Genomic DNA, 16,078 nt, shown 5'->3' on the forward strand with positions numbered 1-16,078 from the left:
TTAGATAGATAGATAAAGTGTGCAAAGTGTGTCTCCTGCCTGCATGGTTTGAGAGAAAATAGCCATGTCCTTTAAATTCCATTGACCTCTACTGTCACAGCTCCGTGATGGATGGTCATCTCTTGCTGATATCATTCCCATAATTGCGTCTTGTTATGATGGGTGCTGATGCTGCGCCCATAGGACAGTCAGGGCTCTAATCATCTTGCAGCATCACCTCGACTTGAATCTTTGCTCTACATACCCGCACAAATTGACAAAGTTGCAACAGTTGCAGCAGTTCCCATGGAAACTATAATAAACTATGAGACAGAAGATTCTGTGACAAAGGTTTTTTCTTTTTTTTCAAAATGGTGGATGGCTCTCATAATAGCTAAAAGCCTTTGTGCACTCTCAGATAGTTCAAAAGAAAGGAATATTTAGATGCATCGTTAAAGTATTGCAAGAGTCGAATGAGAAGAATGTTCAACTTTGGGTAAAACGCAGCGCTCATCACTTGTCACTTTTTACCCAACCGTCCAATCACATTGGAGGAGGGGCGGGACTAATACCACACCGACCAACCGCCACATTCTGCTTGTACAACGTCAACAGATGACAACAAGCATAATAATGGAAAAAAATAATTTAAAACAAGAGCCAGAGAAAATACATTACATTGTATCGACATTTTAATATAGAATCAACACAGAAACAAAAAAGGTAGGCTATGTGTGAAATGAGATACTAGTAACACTTTCGCGGATATTACGTATCATAATGAGCAAAGTGTCTTAACTGAAAAAAACACAACACTGTGCATCTTTGGAAGCGGAGTCGCTCGCAAAGTTACAAAACAATGCTGGGTGAGAGTGAAACCTGAACGCTAAACACTGAGCGAGCGAGGCAGCATATATTTTCGGCCTTTTTTCTCTTTTGGCCAAAAAACGAAAATGCCATTTTCGGCGGCCAAATCTTTGGTGTATCTCTAAATACTAACCCCATTTCCAACCTTAAAGGGGTCATGAACTGGATTGTTTTATTATTTTATAATGTTGCCTGGGGTGCCCTTATAATGTTAGTATGATTTTTACATAAAAAATTGTCATAATTTATAAATAAAAGCCATTTTTCCAAGCCTGATTTCTGCCTCAGATTTGAACGCTCCGTTTTAAGGGGCGTGTCTGCTGTGAGACTGCAGTGTAAACGCCCACTGCTGTTATTGGCTGACATGCTTGCAATGAAATAGCTAGTATTACAGGAACTCTCTCGAAAACTTGTACTACGTTTTTACTAATACAGCTATCGAGATAACAAATCGTGAAAAGTATCGTTTAGAGCATTATATTTAAATCTATTCCATCACATGAAAGGTTGCAGCATGATGAGCACTGAGCAGATGACAGACAGTCTGTTGATCGCGTGAATAAAGATCTTATCATTGCAACGCAATTTTTGCACTCTCACAAATGCTTACACCAAATCACAATGCAAACACGATGTGAGTACACAGTAAGAGCTTCGTTGTGTAGTTTAACAGTGTCATTATTTCATCACGAGTTTGGTAAGTGTCCAGATAAGCTCTCGCGGCTCGCGCTGTGCTGTTTGATTGACAGCTTGGGCGAAAGGGATCGTTCTTTGATCGCTTTCTGTAGGCTATATAATTTAATAACAGTTTAAAAAAAGATTATTTTCATAATACTACGAGAAATTATGTGAAGTTGATCGTTTAGTCGCTGATGCATAAACAGTATTGAACGATTTTAAGAGAAATATCTTAACTTGAATAATTACACCGAAATCACTGATCGCAGATCAGGCATTAGAATACACATGGTTACTTACATGTTGCTGGCAGATCCTTGTCGGGAAATTGTGATTGACTGATTTAATAAAGTTTAACCATGCTGGAATCCGAAGGAAGCTTATGCAGACTGTCTTCTTCCACAAACAGGCATGCACAATATTTAGTAAACAGCATGTTTATTGCTTGGAAGTAGCTCGATCCGGTAGCAATTATCATGTCGTCCTATGTTATTTAGCATGTTTGGGCGAATCGGTGGGCGGGGCTAAAGAGGCCGTGTTGAAGTAGGCGTTGATCTTCTTTTGTGGAGGCGGTGTTTTATCCTCTTTGACGTCATTGTTCCCCACTTTGAAAAACGAGTCGTTTGCTGAGCCTGATGTCTATAAAAGCTTTTATTGGACTAACAAGGTAGTTTTCAGTTCTGAAACTTACAGGATATTATTATAGTATGATGATCTCTTATATGTCAAAAGCTCAAGGAAACTTTGATTTCTCAGTTCATCACCCCTTTAAAGGAGAACTCCGGTCAATTTTAACATTGAGCTCATTTTTTTGTCAATTTGGAGTGCTGTCAATACAGAGAACAATGACAAAAATCAGTGTTGCCTACACCGTGTTATCCTCTTTTTAAAATTTGCACACTGTTGACTTCAATGGGGCAAGTTTTAAACCTGCTTTTAGCCTCTTAACATCCTTGATGTGTCATTACAAGTGCACAGGTCATGTGAGTGATTCCTTCAGAGTGAACACGAGTGAATCTGACTGCAGTAGTTGTGAAAGAAATGGATAAAAATGATGTTATTTAAGCCAGCGCAAATACCTGTATTTACATCCTGTTTTCGGTTGAAGTCCAAAGTAGTCGATTGTCGAGTTCACGCGCATAGGTTTAGTTACCTATGATCACGCGCGTGAACTCGGCAGGAAGTCAACAGGGTGCAAATTTTAAAAAGAGGATAACACGGTGTAGGCAACACCGATTTTTGTCGTTGTTCTCTGTATTGACAGCACTCCAAATTGACAAAAAAATTTGCTCAATGTTAAAATTGACCGGAGTTCTCCTTTAATACTGTAGAGTGAGATGCTTGGATGTTCCTGCAGGAGTGTAATAAGTGTCTTTGGATAAAATGCTCAAAGCTCTTCTGTATTTCAACATTTCTGTCAGCAGAGTTCTGGAGTGCTCAGATTCTTTGTGCCCCAGATTCTCATGTTGTTGAATTTCAACCTATTTTATGGGATTTTGAAAACTTTCACCAGATCTAACAAAAGCTGTTCAAAGCACAATATAAGCCTTGTAGAGGAAATCTACCACAGTGAAATGGGAATCCACTGAAATGGAAATGGGAAATGAAACCTAAAATCACTTTTTCATTCATACATGCCTGCACCCATGACTGATTTTTTACCACAGACGGTTTATGTTTCAGAAGATGTTTGTAAACTATAATTGAGCAAAAGATGTTTGATGTCTTTCAATATTATGTTATACTTCATGTCGCTGCACAGTATGGGGTGTAGTGGAGGGTTTGGAATTTGTAGATCAGTTTTATGTGAGAGATTTTACCACAAAGTCAAGGTTAAACAGATATCCATGCTAAGATCAAACCTATGTACACTTTGAGATCAGATATTGATTGAAGCCCTGTTAATAGTGTTTTAGGTCATATTGCATAACTTTTTAATTATGTAATGAATTACATGTCATGCAATAAAGAAGTGACAGATCTGTCCGCAGATGTTCAGAATAAACATTATATAAACTAGTTACATTATCTGCCTTAGAAATAAATAAATATGGTGGGGATTGGTCAATAACCAGTGTGATATATGTATTTTTTTCCCCCAGATAATGTGTACAGAGAATGTCTGGCTAATGGCACCTGGGCAAAGAAAGGAAACTACTCCCAATGTCAGGAAATCCTCAACGAGGAGGTATGTGGTTCCACATACACATTATACATCGTGATAATCTTCATAAATGAACACAACTTTGAGTTTGAAGTGTAAATATAATCGGCAGAAGTCAAAAGCTAAACGTAGGCTATAAACAAACTACACTACGGTCGCATGGCTTCGACGTCACTATCACTAAGTTTATGACAACACTTTCAGTCTTTGAGAAAGCAAACTAGTGAGTAGATGAGTTTACCTGTTCAGCTGATGACATTTAATGTCTCCAAAAACCTCTGTTTAGACACTTTTACAAGACAAGTAAAAGCTTTTTTTTTCTTTTTTTTTATCACACAAGGGTATTTTATATAGTTGCTTATACATGCATGGTCTGTCGGAATACTTGATTTTGATAGTTAGTTCCAAGTCAGTTTAATCATCGTTCTGTATTAATGCACTGTTTTCACTGAAGCGTGCACACACATATGTCAACTGCACACAGAGAGCAGAAATTGCGCTACCCATACAGAAACATTCAGGAGCACAGAAACTTATCAACGCTGCCCGGGACTTTTATTAATACAATTGCTTCGCTACTCAATCGCCACATTATATTTCTCAGCAAAGAGGGTGTAACATTGTAGCCTGGTAATACCAAACTCTGCTACTTCGCTTTGCTTCGTAGACAGAGTCTGGCATGGCATAATTGAAAAGCGTTTTCTTTCTCGCGGGGGGGCGCTTATCTGAAGTTTAAAATCATTGGTTACCCGTAAGCCAATCACATAACGTTTGGTTATGGCGTGTGTTATGCGCATGCTCAGCCGCATCTAACTTCCACTGTAAACACATGTATGATGCGAAAACAAAACCATCGAGCGAAATACCGGAGTGAACATGGCTGTGAACGACTTTTGCAGATTATGTGAAGTAAATCTACGCATCCACGGTACAATCAGCGTCTACGTCACGGCTCTCAGCCCACCCTCTGTTCGTTGATTGGCCGGCTGTTTTCAGGCCGGAGGAAAACGGGGAAAACGGTCGCTATCTCAGACTGAGTACAGAAGCGAAATGAAATTGAGCGGAAGTAGGAAGTCTGACGTAGTCAGGCTAGTAACATTGCTGGTTTTGAAGTAATTAAACTCACTTTGTTAATGGAGATAGATGCTGAACAGACGCAGGTAATTCACACACGCTTTAATTCAATTCATTAATACAAATAAATGTAATCTTACGCACTACTTTATCTCTGTGATCTGATTCAAAGCAGGCAGAATGCTAGATCTAATAAGCCGTAAGTAACAAAAATAACTGTAAATTTTACCCTTCCGGACAAATATTGTGCTGCAAACATCAATAACAGCTTTAAGTTGTCAATGCTGGCAAATGACAATGGTATCAGCGGGATAATCCACGCATTGCGTTGGGTGGTTTGGGTGGCCCTCAATGTCGTGCATTAAAATCGTTTAATGCACAGCTAGCCATGGATTATCCCTTAAGCCGGGTGCACACTGCGATTTATAATAGTCATTTGCAATTGTTGCTTGTCAGACTGTATGAACATGATCATCGCTATAATCCATGTCACACTGTAAGATCTCACTTGTCATTAATGTCAGACTGTACGACAGTCAAGACGTGTTAAAAACAGACGCACGCACGCAAACTTGTCCGGAGTTTTACATCATCAATCAATGACACGTTCGTTCACAGTGAGCTGCATTACACACAGGATTGAAATGGTGGCTACAAAGAAATCTCTAGCGTTAACTTTGGTCACGGCTTGTCTTGAAAAACGAAGACGATTTGACGGTCGTCGTAGGAGAAGTCACACTGCAGGACTGTGAGTCAAATCTTCAGACACTGCCAGAATTTCGTCTGAGGTCAAATTTGAACGCAACATTAATCGGCTGTCGGTGAACATCTTAAACTTTGTCTCAGACGGCCAAATCGAGGCCAAAATTGCACAGTGTGCACCCAGCACCCACCTTTACATAAAATGTGAAAATGTCATGAGCTTGTGTTCACCATGGAGCTTATTTCAAGCATTTAACCAACAGCCCATTCAAAACCCCCATTGACTTTAGGATGATGAAACCGCAAGTGTTAAAATGCTAAATTGTTTCTGGGTTTTGGCCTTCAAACATACATCATCCCATCACTCTATAAGGTTTTAATGGTTTTTAGTTGAAGGATTTGGATAAAGATGAAAAAAATCCATGTGAACCTTTTTGTGCAAGAGGTCAGATGTTCTTGCTTTGCATAGAAGCACATACTACTCATTATATAGTTTGAAGTAAAAATGATTTTATTAAATAAGAGTTAATAGTGTGTGAAGAAAGCATTTTCACTTGTGGCCTTGGACATTTAGACACTTATACATACAAACCAATGCAAAAAGCTTTGCTGAAGGCTACTTTTCTTTGCACTCTGGATCAGTTCCCATTTTCACTACCTTTAGACTTTGTGAATCTAATGTAATATGAGGGTTAAAGTAGTGTTATTGAAATAGTGACACTTGTGTTTTCAGGAGAAACTGAGGCATTTAGAATTCTTCATTCAGGAAGCTAAGTCTCCAAGGACTGCTCAATAGAGTCAATGCATTCTTGTTGAGAGTTGTCACTTGAAATATTTAGCAAGACTGTCATCTGACCTTCATAGACAGACATGGTTTGCTTTTTATTTGCGGCTTATCTTATGTGTTTCAAATGTCCCAGCTAGATGCTGGTTGGCAAAGTTAGTTGGACTCATAACTGGCTTTTTGGCTTCTAGAATTTATTTTTAGCATTTACATACATTTTCTTACAAATTTAATACATATTTCAGAAAAATAGCCTTTAGAAGCCTATATATATATATATATACATATATATATATATATATATATATATATATATATATATATATATATATATATGTATATATATATATATATATATGTATATATATATATATATATGTATATATATATATATATATATATATATATATATATGTATATATATATATATATATATATCAGCCCTCCTTCTTAAATCTCGATTAATGGTATTATTTTGACATTTAGTACAGTATAGAGCATCCAAACCAAGTGTAGTTTATTTGAACATCTTTGCAGGTGAATCTCTCTGAAACACAGGCATGGCTGTTAGACAGAGACATTGATACTGCATGTCTACAAGATTCATTAGATGTCCTTTGGTGTAACAGAAGTAACATGGGGGGGGGTTAATAATGTATGGGCTTTTATCTTTCCTCAAAGGAAGCAATTTAACCAGGCATGCTAAGCCTTTGTTCACACAGGGCTGGCGAAAAGAGAAATCGCTCATCCAATCGTCCCAAGTCGGACGGAGGAGTGGGCTAGCAAGGATAATGCTCAAATTTATATTTAGACAGCAAGGGAGGGCTTTCACCACAGCTAGTGGCTTACTGGAGCATGTGATTACCACTAGATGCTGTTTTTTAGCTAGAGATTTTTAGCTTCACTACTGAGAGTACTGTTGGAATTCATATGTATTGTATTTAAAACTAGAAGAGAGCCCCATTATATTTAAAACTAGAAGAGAGCCTCTTAAATGTGTCATGCTGTTAGCATGTGATCTGCTGGATGCTTTGTTTAGTAGCCTATTCTAGTTAGTAGCTACTCTTGATCCAGGCAAGTTGGATACTGTGATGGTCATACAGGAGTTGCAGAGTAGGTTCAAATCTGTGTCTGGTCTTAACAGTAATTGTATTTCTTTAATAAGATATGTATATATTATATTTTATAATATATGCAAATATAACTATAATATATTTTCTTAAAAATAGAGGAGACTGAGGCCATTTATCACTTTTTGAACTTAGTTTTGCCACAAAAATGTATCATTTACAGGCTTTTTTCTACAAATATTGATATGTGATTAATTGCAGTTAATGTATTTAATTTATCAGCATATTATATAATTTAATATTTTAATCAATTGACAACCCAGTAAAAACAGCTGAAACATATTTTCAGAAACATTCTGAAAGAATCTGGCTTGACAGATTCTCTGCGATGTAGAGTTTTAATAAATGGGCTTGTTTGTGTTAAAGTATGTTTTTAGCAACACCATCCATTATAGTTTAGTGTTGATCGGTGAGCTGTGTGCTGTAGAAGCAAACCACAGCGTGAGGTATTCATTCATGTCTCTTGATGCAAATTGAGAGTGCATTAAAATAAGCACAGCAGTTGTCACAAGCAATATATATCTCAAATTTTTATTGTCACATTGGGTTTAAATGTAATTTAACTAGGCATTAACCAGCCTTTGTTCACACAGGGCTGATGACAAGAGAAATCACTCATCCAATGTACAATTGACAATTTAATTATTTTGGTTGGCCAATACTTTGATATTTTTGAATGCTACCTTTAACATTTTTGCCTTTCACAATTTTCTTTATGCCCTTAATTAAAAAAACTAAAACTATAATATCCTAATTGACGGCACGGTTTCATTGCAACAACTTTCCCCACAGATTGTGACAGCATGCAACAGCAAACGACAAACTTAACTAACAAAATAAACATAAACAACAAAACGAAAGTAAGCAACTCCCACATATAAACAAAATAAAACACCAACATAAAGTCCTTGGGCCCTATCTTGCACCCAGCGCAACTGACTTTGTACACCGATGCATGTATCATTCCTATTTTGCACCCGACGCACAGCGGACTTTTCCCTCCACAGACGCACGTCGGTAAATTAGGGAATGAACTTGCGCTCCCGGCGCAAACGTTCCCTGGTGCTATTTTGTAGGTTTAGAAAACAATTCCGCCACTGACCAGGAAAAACCTAGTCTAAAGTCAGTGGCGCATTCTTGGCCATAATCAATGTAGCGTGTGCACAACGCGCATGCACTTTGCTTATCTCATCTACACACAGACGCAGCAGTTCTCATTTTTAGAAAACCATACATTATTACAAGGAAAAATATTAACACACGAGGGAAATCATTGTGGTGTCCATGAAGATGTGAAAAAATAGGCATAAATCTAGCTTACACATTTACCCAAATTTTTATACGCCTGTTTAACCGAAGCTAATTTGGGTGGGTTTCTCCCATCCCCATACAATGTCACTTCTCTGTCTTTTACGGCCCTGACGAGAACGTCGGTCTCCTCGGCTGGCAAAATCAGCTCCTGGCAAACCCACCGTTATAATAGCAATCCGTCATGGAACAAGCGCGCCTGCTCTTAAAGGGAATGTGAGATGATGCTCTGATTGGTTTATTTCACGTTATGCCCAAACCACACCTATGAATAATGAAGCTACTTCACACCAACCCATTTTAGATTTGCGTCGGGCGCAAGAGTCATTTATCCCGCTGGTATAATAGCAACAGCGCCCAAGACCCTCCCACAAAGTTACTTGCATTTCGTGCTTGATACTTGCGTTTCAGATCGTTAAAATAGGGCCCCTTGTCTTCTATTGCCGTTCCTCCTTCTTATATCCTTCTGGAGCTCCTTCGTGAGACTTGAGACCTGTGTGACTCACATGGTGCATTTGCTTCGCCCTGCTAGTCTCAATTATTAAATTATTATATTTCCTTGCAGTTTTTTTTCTTGCCATCTAAGGCATAACTGTTTGCACATTGTCTGTAAGAGGAAAGGAGTGCAAAAAATGTCAGAATATCAAGTAAAGCAGGGTTATCAGGGCTTTGGTATCTTAGCCTGAAAGTATAACAGCGGTACTCAGAGGAACGGCAGTCTTTAAATCTTTTTTTTAGCCTTTCTGCCCTAAGACAGAGTCTCCAGTGACCTGCCTGGCATTTTGGCCTGGCACTGCAGGGCAAATGAAGTGGAGTATGTCCTTGCTGAATAATATTTTAAATGTGGCTATCAGAAGAGCTAAATGAATGATTGTACTTCGATTGTCATTTGGCTTATTGTAGATGTAAATGCTTTCCAGCTCCTCCCTGCTCTTCTGTAATTGTGTCTGTCTATTGTGGTCTTTGAAGAGTACTTCAAGACGCAAGCTGTTGCCTGGTCACCCTCAGCAAACTGTTGTTGCAAAGTCTTTGGCATCACTTGGCAACTATTTGAGAATCATGTTTTAGCAGGATGAAAAAAAATAGAATGTATTTTTTCAAATCTATTCAAAACAGAATGAACACTGATGATAATGCCATTCACATTCACATTCAAATTAAATTAGAATCAGAAACAGAAGGCAGTGAAGCTCACAGAGAGAGACCGTCTGCTCTCAGGAAAGCAGCAGAGTTTATCAAGTCAGATTTGTTCAAAATCAGCATATGATTTGCAAAAGCGACTTTCACAGAACACATCTCCTTGTCAATTAACAAAACTCACTTTACCATGAGAAAATATATTAAGCCAGTTGTTCAACATTAGCAGCACCATAAGGCCAAGTATATGCATTGTGGGTACAAAGTGTGATGCTAAATTACTTTGTGAAATCCAGTGAAAATGTATACCAGGAGTGTCAGTTTACGCTATTAATTTAGTACAAACAATTATTAAAAACTTCTGAAGCTACTTTTTCAAATTTCTATCCAGCGAGTTACCTTTTTGCCACAATAATGCATAATTTACAGGCTTTTATCGGCAAATATTGATATATGTGATCAATTGCAATTAATGTATTTAATTAATCAGCATATTATATAATTTAATCTTTTAATCAATTGACAGCCCAGTAAAACCAGCTGAAACATATTTTCAGAAACATTCTGAAAGAATCTGACTTGACATTTAATAAATGGGGCTTGTTTGTGTTAAAGTATGTTTTTAGCACCGCCATCCATTATAGTTTAGTGTTGATCGGTGAGCTGTGTGCTGTAGAAGCAAACCACAGCGGGAGGTATTCATTCATGTCTCTTGATGCAAATTGAGAGTGCATTAAAATAAACACAGCAGTGTTTCGTGATAAAAAAAATAAAAAAATGTGTTAAACCCTAGGTAATGATGGCTTTTTAGCAGGTGATGATGCCTTTTTGAAAAAAAAAAAAAGACTATTTTGTTTGGATTTGAAAACAATTAAAACAAATAAAAAGCTATTGCAATTATCCTCTCTAGTGATATTTATGTGATACACACAATTCTGCATGCAAGCCAACTGGCACAAGGTGCCGCTGGGACATGTGACAGATCCTAGGTAGTCTAAAACCACCCACTTACCTACTGTATCACACACAAAATACCAGGCAGACGTACGTTAGCTGCCCGCTATCTGTGCCATCTGTTTCCTGCGGGATTGTTGATTTAATAATTAATAAGTTCGCTCACATAGGCGAACATGTGGTGACTCCTTGGTGCTCACAGTTTAGGCAAATGTGGAAATGGAGCCAGCAGGGGAGGCTGCACTTGCGTGCGTTTCGTCCTGGGGGATGTACACGGCCAGGCAGGTTGAAAATCTACAATCGCTCCACTCAAGGCTGAAAAGAAAAGACTGAGAGACGCTGCAGTGTGGCAGCTGGCATGGATTTGGGTTTGCATAAACATTTTTATAATTATGTCCATAATGTTTACTTTTGACAGTAGATCCATTAGAAAATATTATTTTTCCACATTTTAAATACAGATTTTCATTATTTATTGTATGAAAATGAATTACATATTTTTTTACACAAATTTTCAACACACCGAACACCCCCCCCCCCCCCCCCCCCCCTCCTTGAACATGGTAGATGATGATGATGAAGTTTTTATTTTATTTTATTAACATTTATGACAGAGAAAACAGTAGGCTACTGTCACTTTAAGACTGAATGCACGGCCCGAATATACTGACACACATCCGGTTTCTTTCTCAACTGTTCACTTATGACATAACCGAGAGAATAGTTGTCGAGATGGGTATTTTGACATAATTTTGTGTATATGTGTCCGTTCAAATGCGAGTAAACGCGAAAGAGGAATCAATTTGGTGTTTGAGCGCTGTCTGAAACACATTCTCTCTGCGTGCGTGCCCTTCGGGGTGTGTGAGGCTGTGTGCACAGTTTATGCAAAAAGCATGAAAATATTATTTATTTATGTGCATTTAAGATATATAACATGCTGTGTATAAAGTTAGACGTTGTCAAACAAAGGAGCCGGACATTTTATTCCAAAAATGTTTTTACAAAATTATTTCCACCACAAAATGGATGGTAGAAATAGCCTTTGTTCATGATTGTTCAGGTGGGAAAAAAATTACAGAATATGTAAGCTGATTGTCACTGTTAGTAGACAATTTTTATAAACGAGTGGGTTTGATATGACGTTTTTGTTTTTATCTACCGGACTAAAGTGCCCATAGTTGAAGAAACATCCAGTAATTGTCAGTTTGTTATGACATGGTACATTTTGATTTAATAGTCAGGGAACCAGTCCTTCTGCCACTTTTGACGATCACCATTATTCAAAATTTAAAGGAATTTATTACTAGAATAGTTTATTGCTCATCTGTTTTTCAAGTATCAAAAACTGAAGATAGCCAAGATCTTTTAGTTCAAGTTGCTTTATTGCCATGACATTTGGAATATAGTATTGCCAAAGCATTTTAAGTATATGAAGACTTCAGATGCAAACGTTTTTCTTTAATATTAACATTTTTATCAGGCTCCTATGTATAGGTTTCTACCTAACCGACATGGGCTGAGGCTGGGATTTAGTGAGCTTGAAGTGAAAGTATTTGATGAAAGTATACTATGTGCGGAGAGCATTCACTCAATATTAGACATAGGTGGCTTTTAGAGGCTTTTGTATCGGAGGTCTTCATATATAAATACAGAATAAAATTACACCACCAAAGTAATATTAGGGGAAAAACAAAACAGAAGAGGAACAGTAGATGATATAAAAGCAACAGATAATACCTCTATTCTAATATTAATTATAAATTACAATGATTATTACAATTATATGCTATAAAGAATATAGAATGCATAGTATAGCAAACAAATACAATGGATTTTGTATGGAGTGCAAGGTACTGTATATACATATTTTTCAGCTTGTTTGGCTGCTATGTCATCCTCTCCGAGTCATTTAGAGTAAAGAATGTTGTGTCTTCCCCTCTAAAAGATTCAAGACATATTTTTTGAAAACTAAGTTTGGAATAGCCAGAGATGGTCTGGGGATTGATTTAAGCAGTAAAAAGTAATTTACCTATGAGGCAAAAATATACAAACTGAATCACAGAAGCAGCACATAGCAATCCAGTGTCTCAGAAATAATATGATCTCAATTTGAAACACTAAAGGAATCACCACAGGCAGAGTGCAACAAGTTAATGAAGGCCAGTGACCGGTTCAGGCTCTCTGAGGCCCTCATGTCTAAAGATACTCTTAATCCAATTGCACAATTTAATCATTACCTTCAGATGTTCAGTGAGCCACAAGATTTTGAGGTCTTTCATCTAAAGTTTAACTTTTTTTTTTTAAAAATCACAGATTGCCATTATTACTAAAGAAATCATATTTCCCATAATAAAATCCAATTTCCATTCCCCCACCTCTCCCGCCCTCTTTATTGATATAAAAAAAAACAAAACAAAAAAAAAAAACAGAACAAATATTGTGTGTTTTTAATGAAATGCTCCCTGTAGCAGGAAGGAGATCATAGGGGACGATATTAGATTTGATAGTGCTAAACCTCAATGAGCAATTGCCCTCAAACCACCGGCTTATGAGACAGAAACATGCAGAAGATCAGTGGAGTGGAGCAATAGCTGATTTGTTTCCTGTGGACTGTGTAAGTCATACCTGCTGGTTTGAGAAGTTACACTCTTAAAAATAAAGGTTCCAAAAGGGGGTTTCCGCAGATATTGCCATGGAAGAATCATTTTGCATTACAAAACCATTTCAGTGTACAGTTCTTAAAACAAAGACTCGTAGTGTGAAGTACATTAATAATTTTAAAGTGGCCCTGTTATGCTTTTTTTTTTGGATGTTGCCTTTCATTTGTGTTTTTAGCTATTTATGAATGTAAAAGATCTCCAAAGTTTCAAAGATCAAAATGCATGATAAATGGAGATATTGTCTCACAAAAGAAAGAACAGATTCTGAACTGCCTTAAACAAGTCCAGTCTTACTTTTTGCACAAACCGACGTAGGTTTGTATCAAATATGCATTATGCCAGCCAATGGTCTCCGTTGGCTGCCAGCAAACAATGTCTACTTTGACCCTCCCTCAAACAATGTAGTTGTAGGTGAGGCCTGAAAAGTTTGGTTCGACATGTTGAGAAGACGCTGTTTTCTGCGGTGCGAAAGCAAATCCACTGTGCATGCACGTCCAAGGGATGAGGACTCAGGCTGGAATTGATACGGTAAAAAACAAAGTAACATGTGACAAAAGAAAACACACTGAAAGTCCATGAACAAAACTAAACTGAACTGAAAGTGCCAGTAATGCCATTGAGGCATGTTTAAGTGTCCTAAAATTCTTGTTAGTCTCACCGTATGCGCTTTTTCCCAGAGGAAATGTTGACATGTCCAGCTAATAGTTGAATTTCCGGTGGATTTTGTGCTGGAAATGTTTTCAAAAGCAAATTTATTTTCAGAAATTGTACACTATTTTAAATATTACTGATGAAGTTTCCGTCTGCTTTGTAGTCATTTATAAACAGAAGTTAAAGAGCCAAGACATCTCTAAAAGACTGTTTCCTCTTTTTAACTGCCTAAAGTATTTTTCAGGCTGCATTGGTGCTAAGATTGCTAAACCCCCATGCTCTCTCAACACAAGAAAGCACTCTACAGAGGAAAGTGCAACAAGAGGGCATCGACAATGTGTCTTCCATTGCCTACAAGCTCCCTGCGGGGTCTGTAAGAGATAGGGTGCTAATGCAAGAATGTAGTCTGCCCCTTCCCAGCTTGCATCCACAGAGAACGCCCCACTTTTAGGAAGCATTTCATGTATTTAGTGAAGTATAAATTTTTCCAAAAGCCTGCAAGAGACTTTGTATTATAAAAACACAAAATGACAGTAAAATTCTGAATGTGAGTGCAAGCGCTCCCATAGGCTCATGGCCTGTGAATCCATCTGGCTATAGACGACTCGTAGTCTAGCCTGGAGACAGCAGCATCCCGAGGGGGAACATCTTGCGCTGTATTGGTGAGCATGCCACGGGTGTGTTGGTGCGCCGAGCCTCCTCTTAAAATAGGGCAAGCTTGATACAATGCAGGGTTCAGGAGAGGCTGCTTTGAAAAGCCCTTCTCTCAGGATTTAGTTAAAAGAAGTGGCATCAGACGGGGAGAGTGTGAACTCCTACTAATGCCCAAATCATTGAAAACGTGGAGGGTTCTTAAAGTCCTTTAGTCTGACAGTTGAAAGGGAAAGTTTAAAGGTAGAGTGTGTAATTTCAGAACAGCACCCAACAGAATCGTAATGTTTTCATTTGAACAGCATGAATGGGCCGGACGCAGTAAGTTTAGGGTGGGAGTTTTAGGGTGTTTCCTGGACCTTTGATGACTTTCATATGTTCATTTTCATTTGGATATATATATATATATATATATATATATATATATATATATATATATATATATAATTATTATTATTATTATTTTATTTATTTATTTATTTATTTTTCCTAGTTGACATTTTTGTGACATTTCAGAATGTACACTAATGTTCAGTTTGGGGTCATTCTGTTTTTTGTTTTGTCTTTTTTTTTGGGGGGGGGGGGGGGGGGTATATATATGCAGCACTACATTTATATATTTATATTTATATTAATTATATATTTATATATTATTTTTTAAATAATATTTTTAAAATATTAAAAAATAATACTTTTAGTCAGCGTAGATGGATTAAAGGGGAACATGGCAACTCTAGCCATTTCTTCGCTGACTTTTGTTGTCACGTGTTTTCACAACCGAGCTCCCCCTACAGCTGTGGGCTGTATATTTTACAACACTGTAGTAAAAAAAAAATCTCACTTGCGGCACCCTTCTCCCCCTTCTACCGCTGCTCATGTGCATTTGTTATTATGAGAGCTGGCCAACTTTATCGTGTGGAGCTATATTTACCGAGGTGGGTAATACATCATACACAGTATCATATGGCGTGTGTGTTTATGTTGAATTGCCGTATAAAGCAGTTCGTGTTTCTCGCTCGTTCTCACTTCTCACGAGACTTCCTATTTCCAACTTACCGGGACATTAGTCCCCATGTTGCAAGGTTGGTTTTCAGCCGGGGAATGCTGGGGGGTGCGGGGAAAGTCACCATTCTCACCAGAACAGGTTATTTAACCATCCAAATTATTTCTAAACGGATTTATTAAGTTGAAATAGTTGCCAAGTTCCCCTTTAAATTGATCATAAGTGACAGTAAAGACATTTATAATATTACAAAAGAATTATATTTCAAATAAATGCTGTTCTTTTGAGCTTTCAATTTATCAAAGAATCCGGAAAAAAAATGCATCACAGGCTCAA

The 16,078-nt window shown here is 37.6% G+C and overlaps 1 protein-coding gene across 1 annotated transcript in view; it reads left to right on the forward strand.

Moving 5' to 3' along the window:
- Positions 1-16,078, forward strand: part of crhr1 (corticotropin releasing hormone receptor 1) — a 140,887-nt gene that overhangs the window by 70,787 nt on the left and 54,022 nt on the right. Inside the window, exon 5 of the mRNA XM_079891186.1 lies at positions 3,627-3,712. Within this exon, the coding sequence (XP_079747312.1) occupies positions 3,627-3,712 (86 nt within the window). The remainder of the gene's footprint in view (positions 1-3,626; positions 3,713-16,078) is intronic.

The sequence above is a fragment of the Squalius cephalus genome (genome assembly GCF_949319135.1).
Source record: "Squalius cephalus genome assembly, chromosome: 1".
NCBI classification, from domain to species: domain Eukaryota; kingdom Metazoa; phylum Chordata; class Actinopteri; order Cypriniformes; family Leuciscidae; genus Squalius; species Squalius cephalus.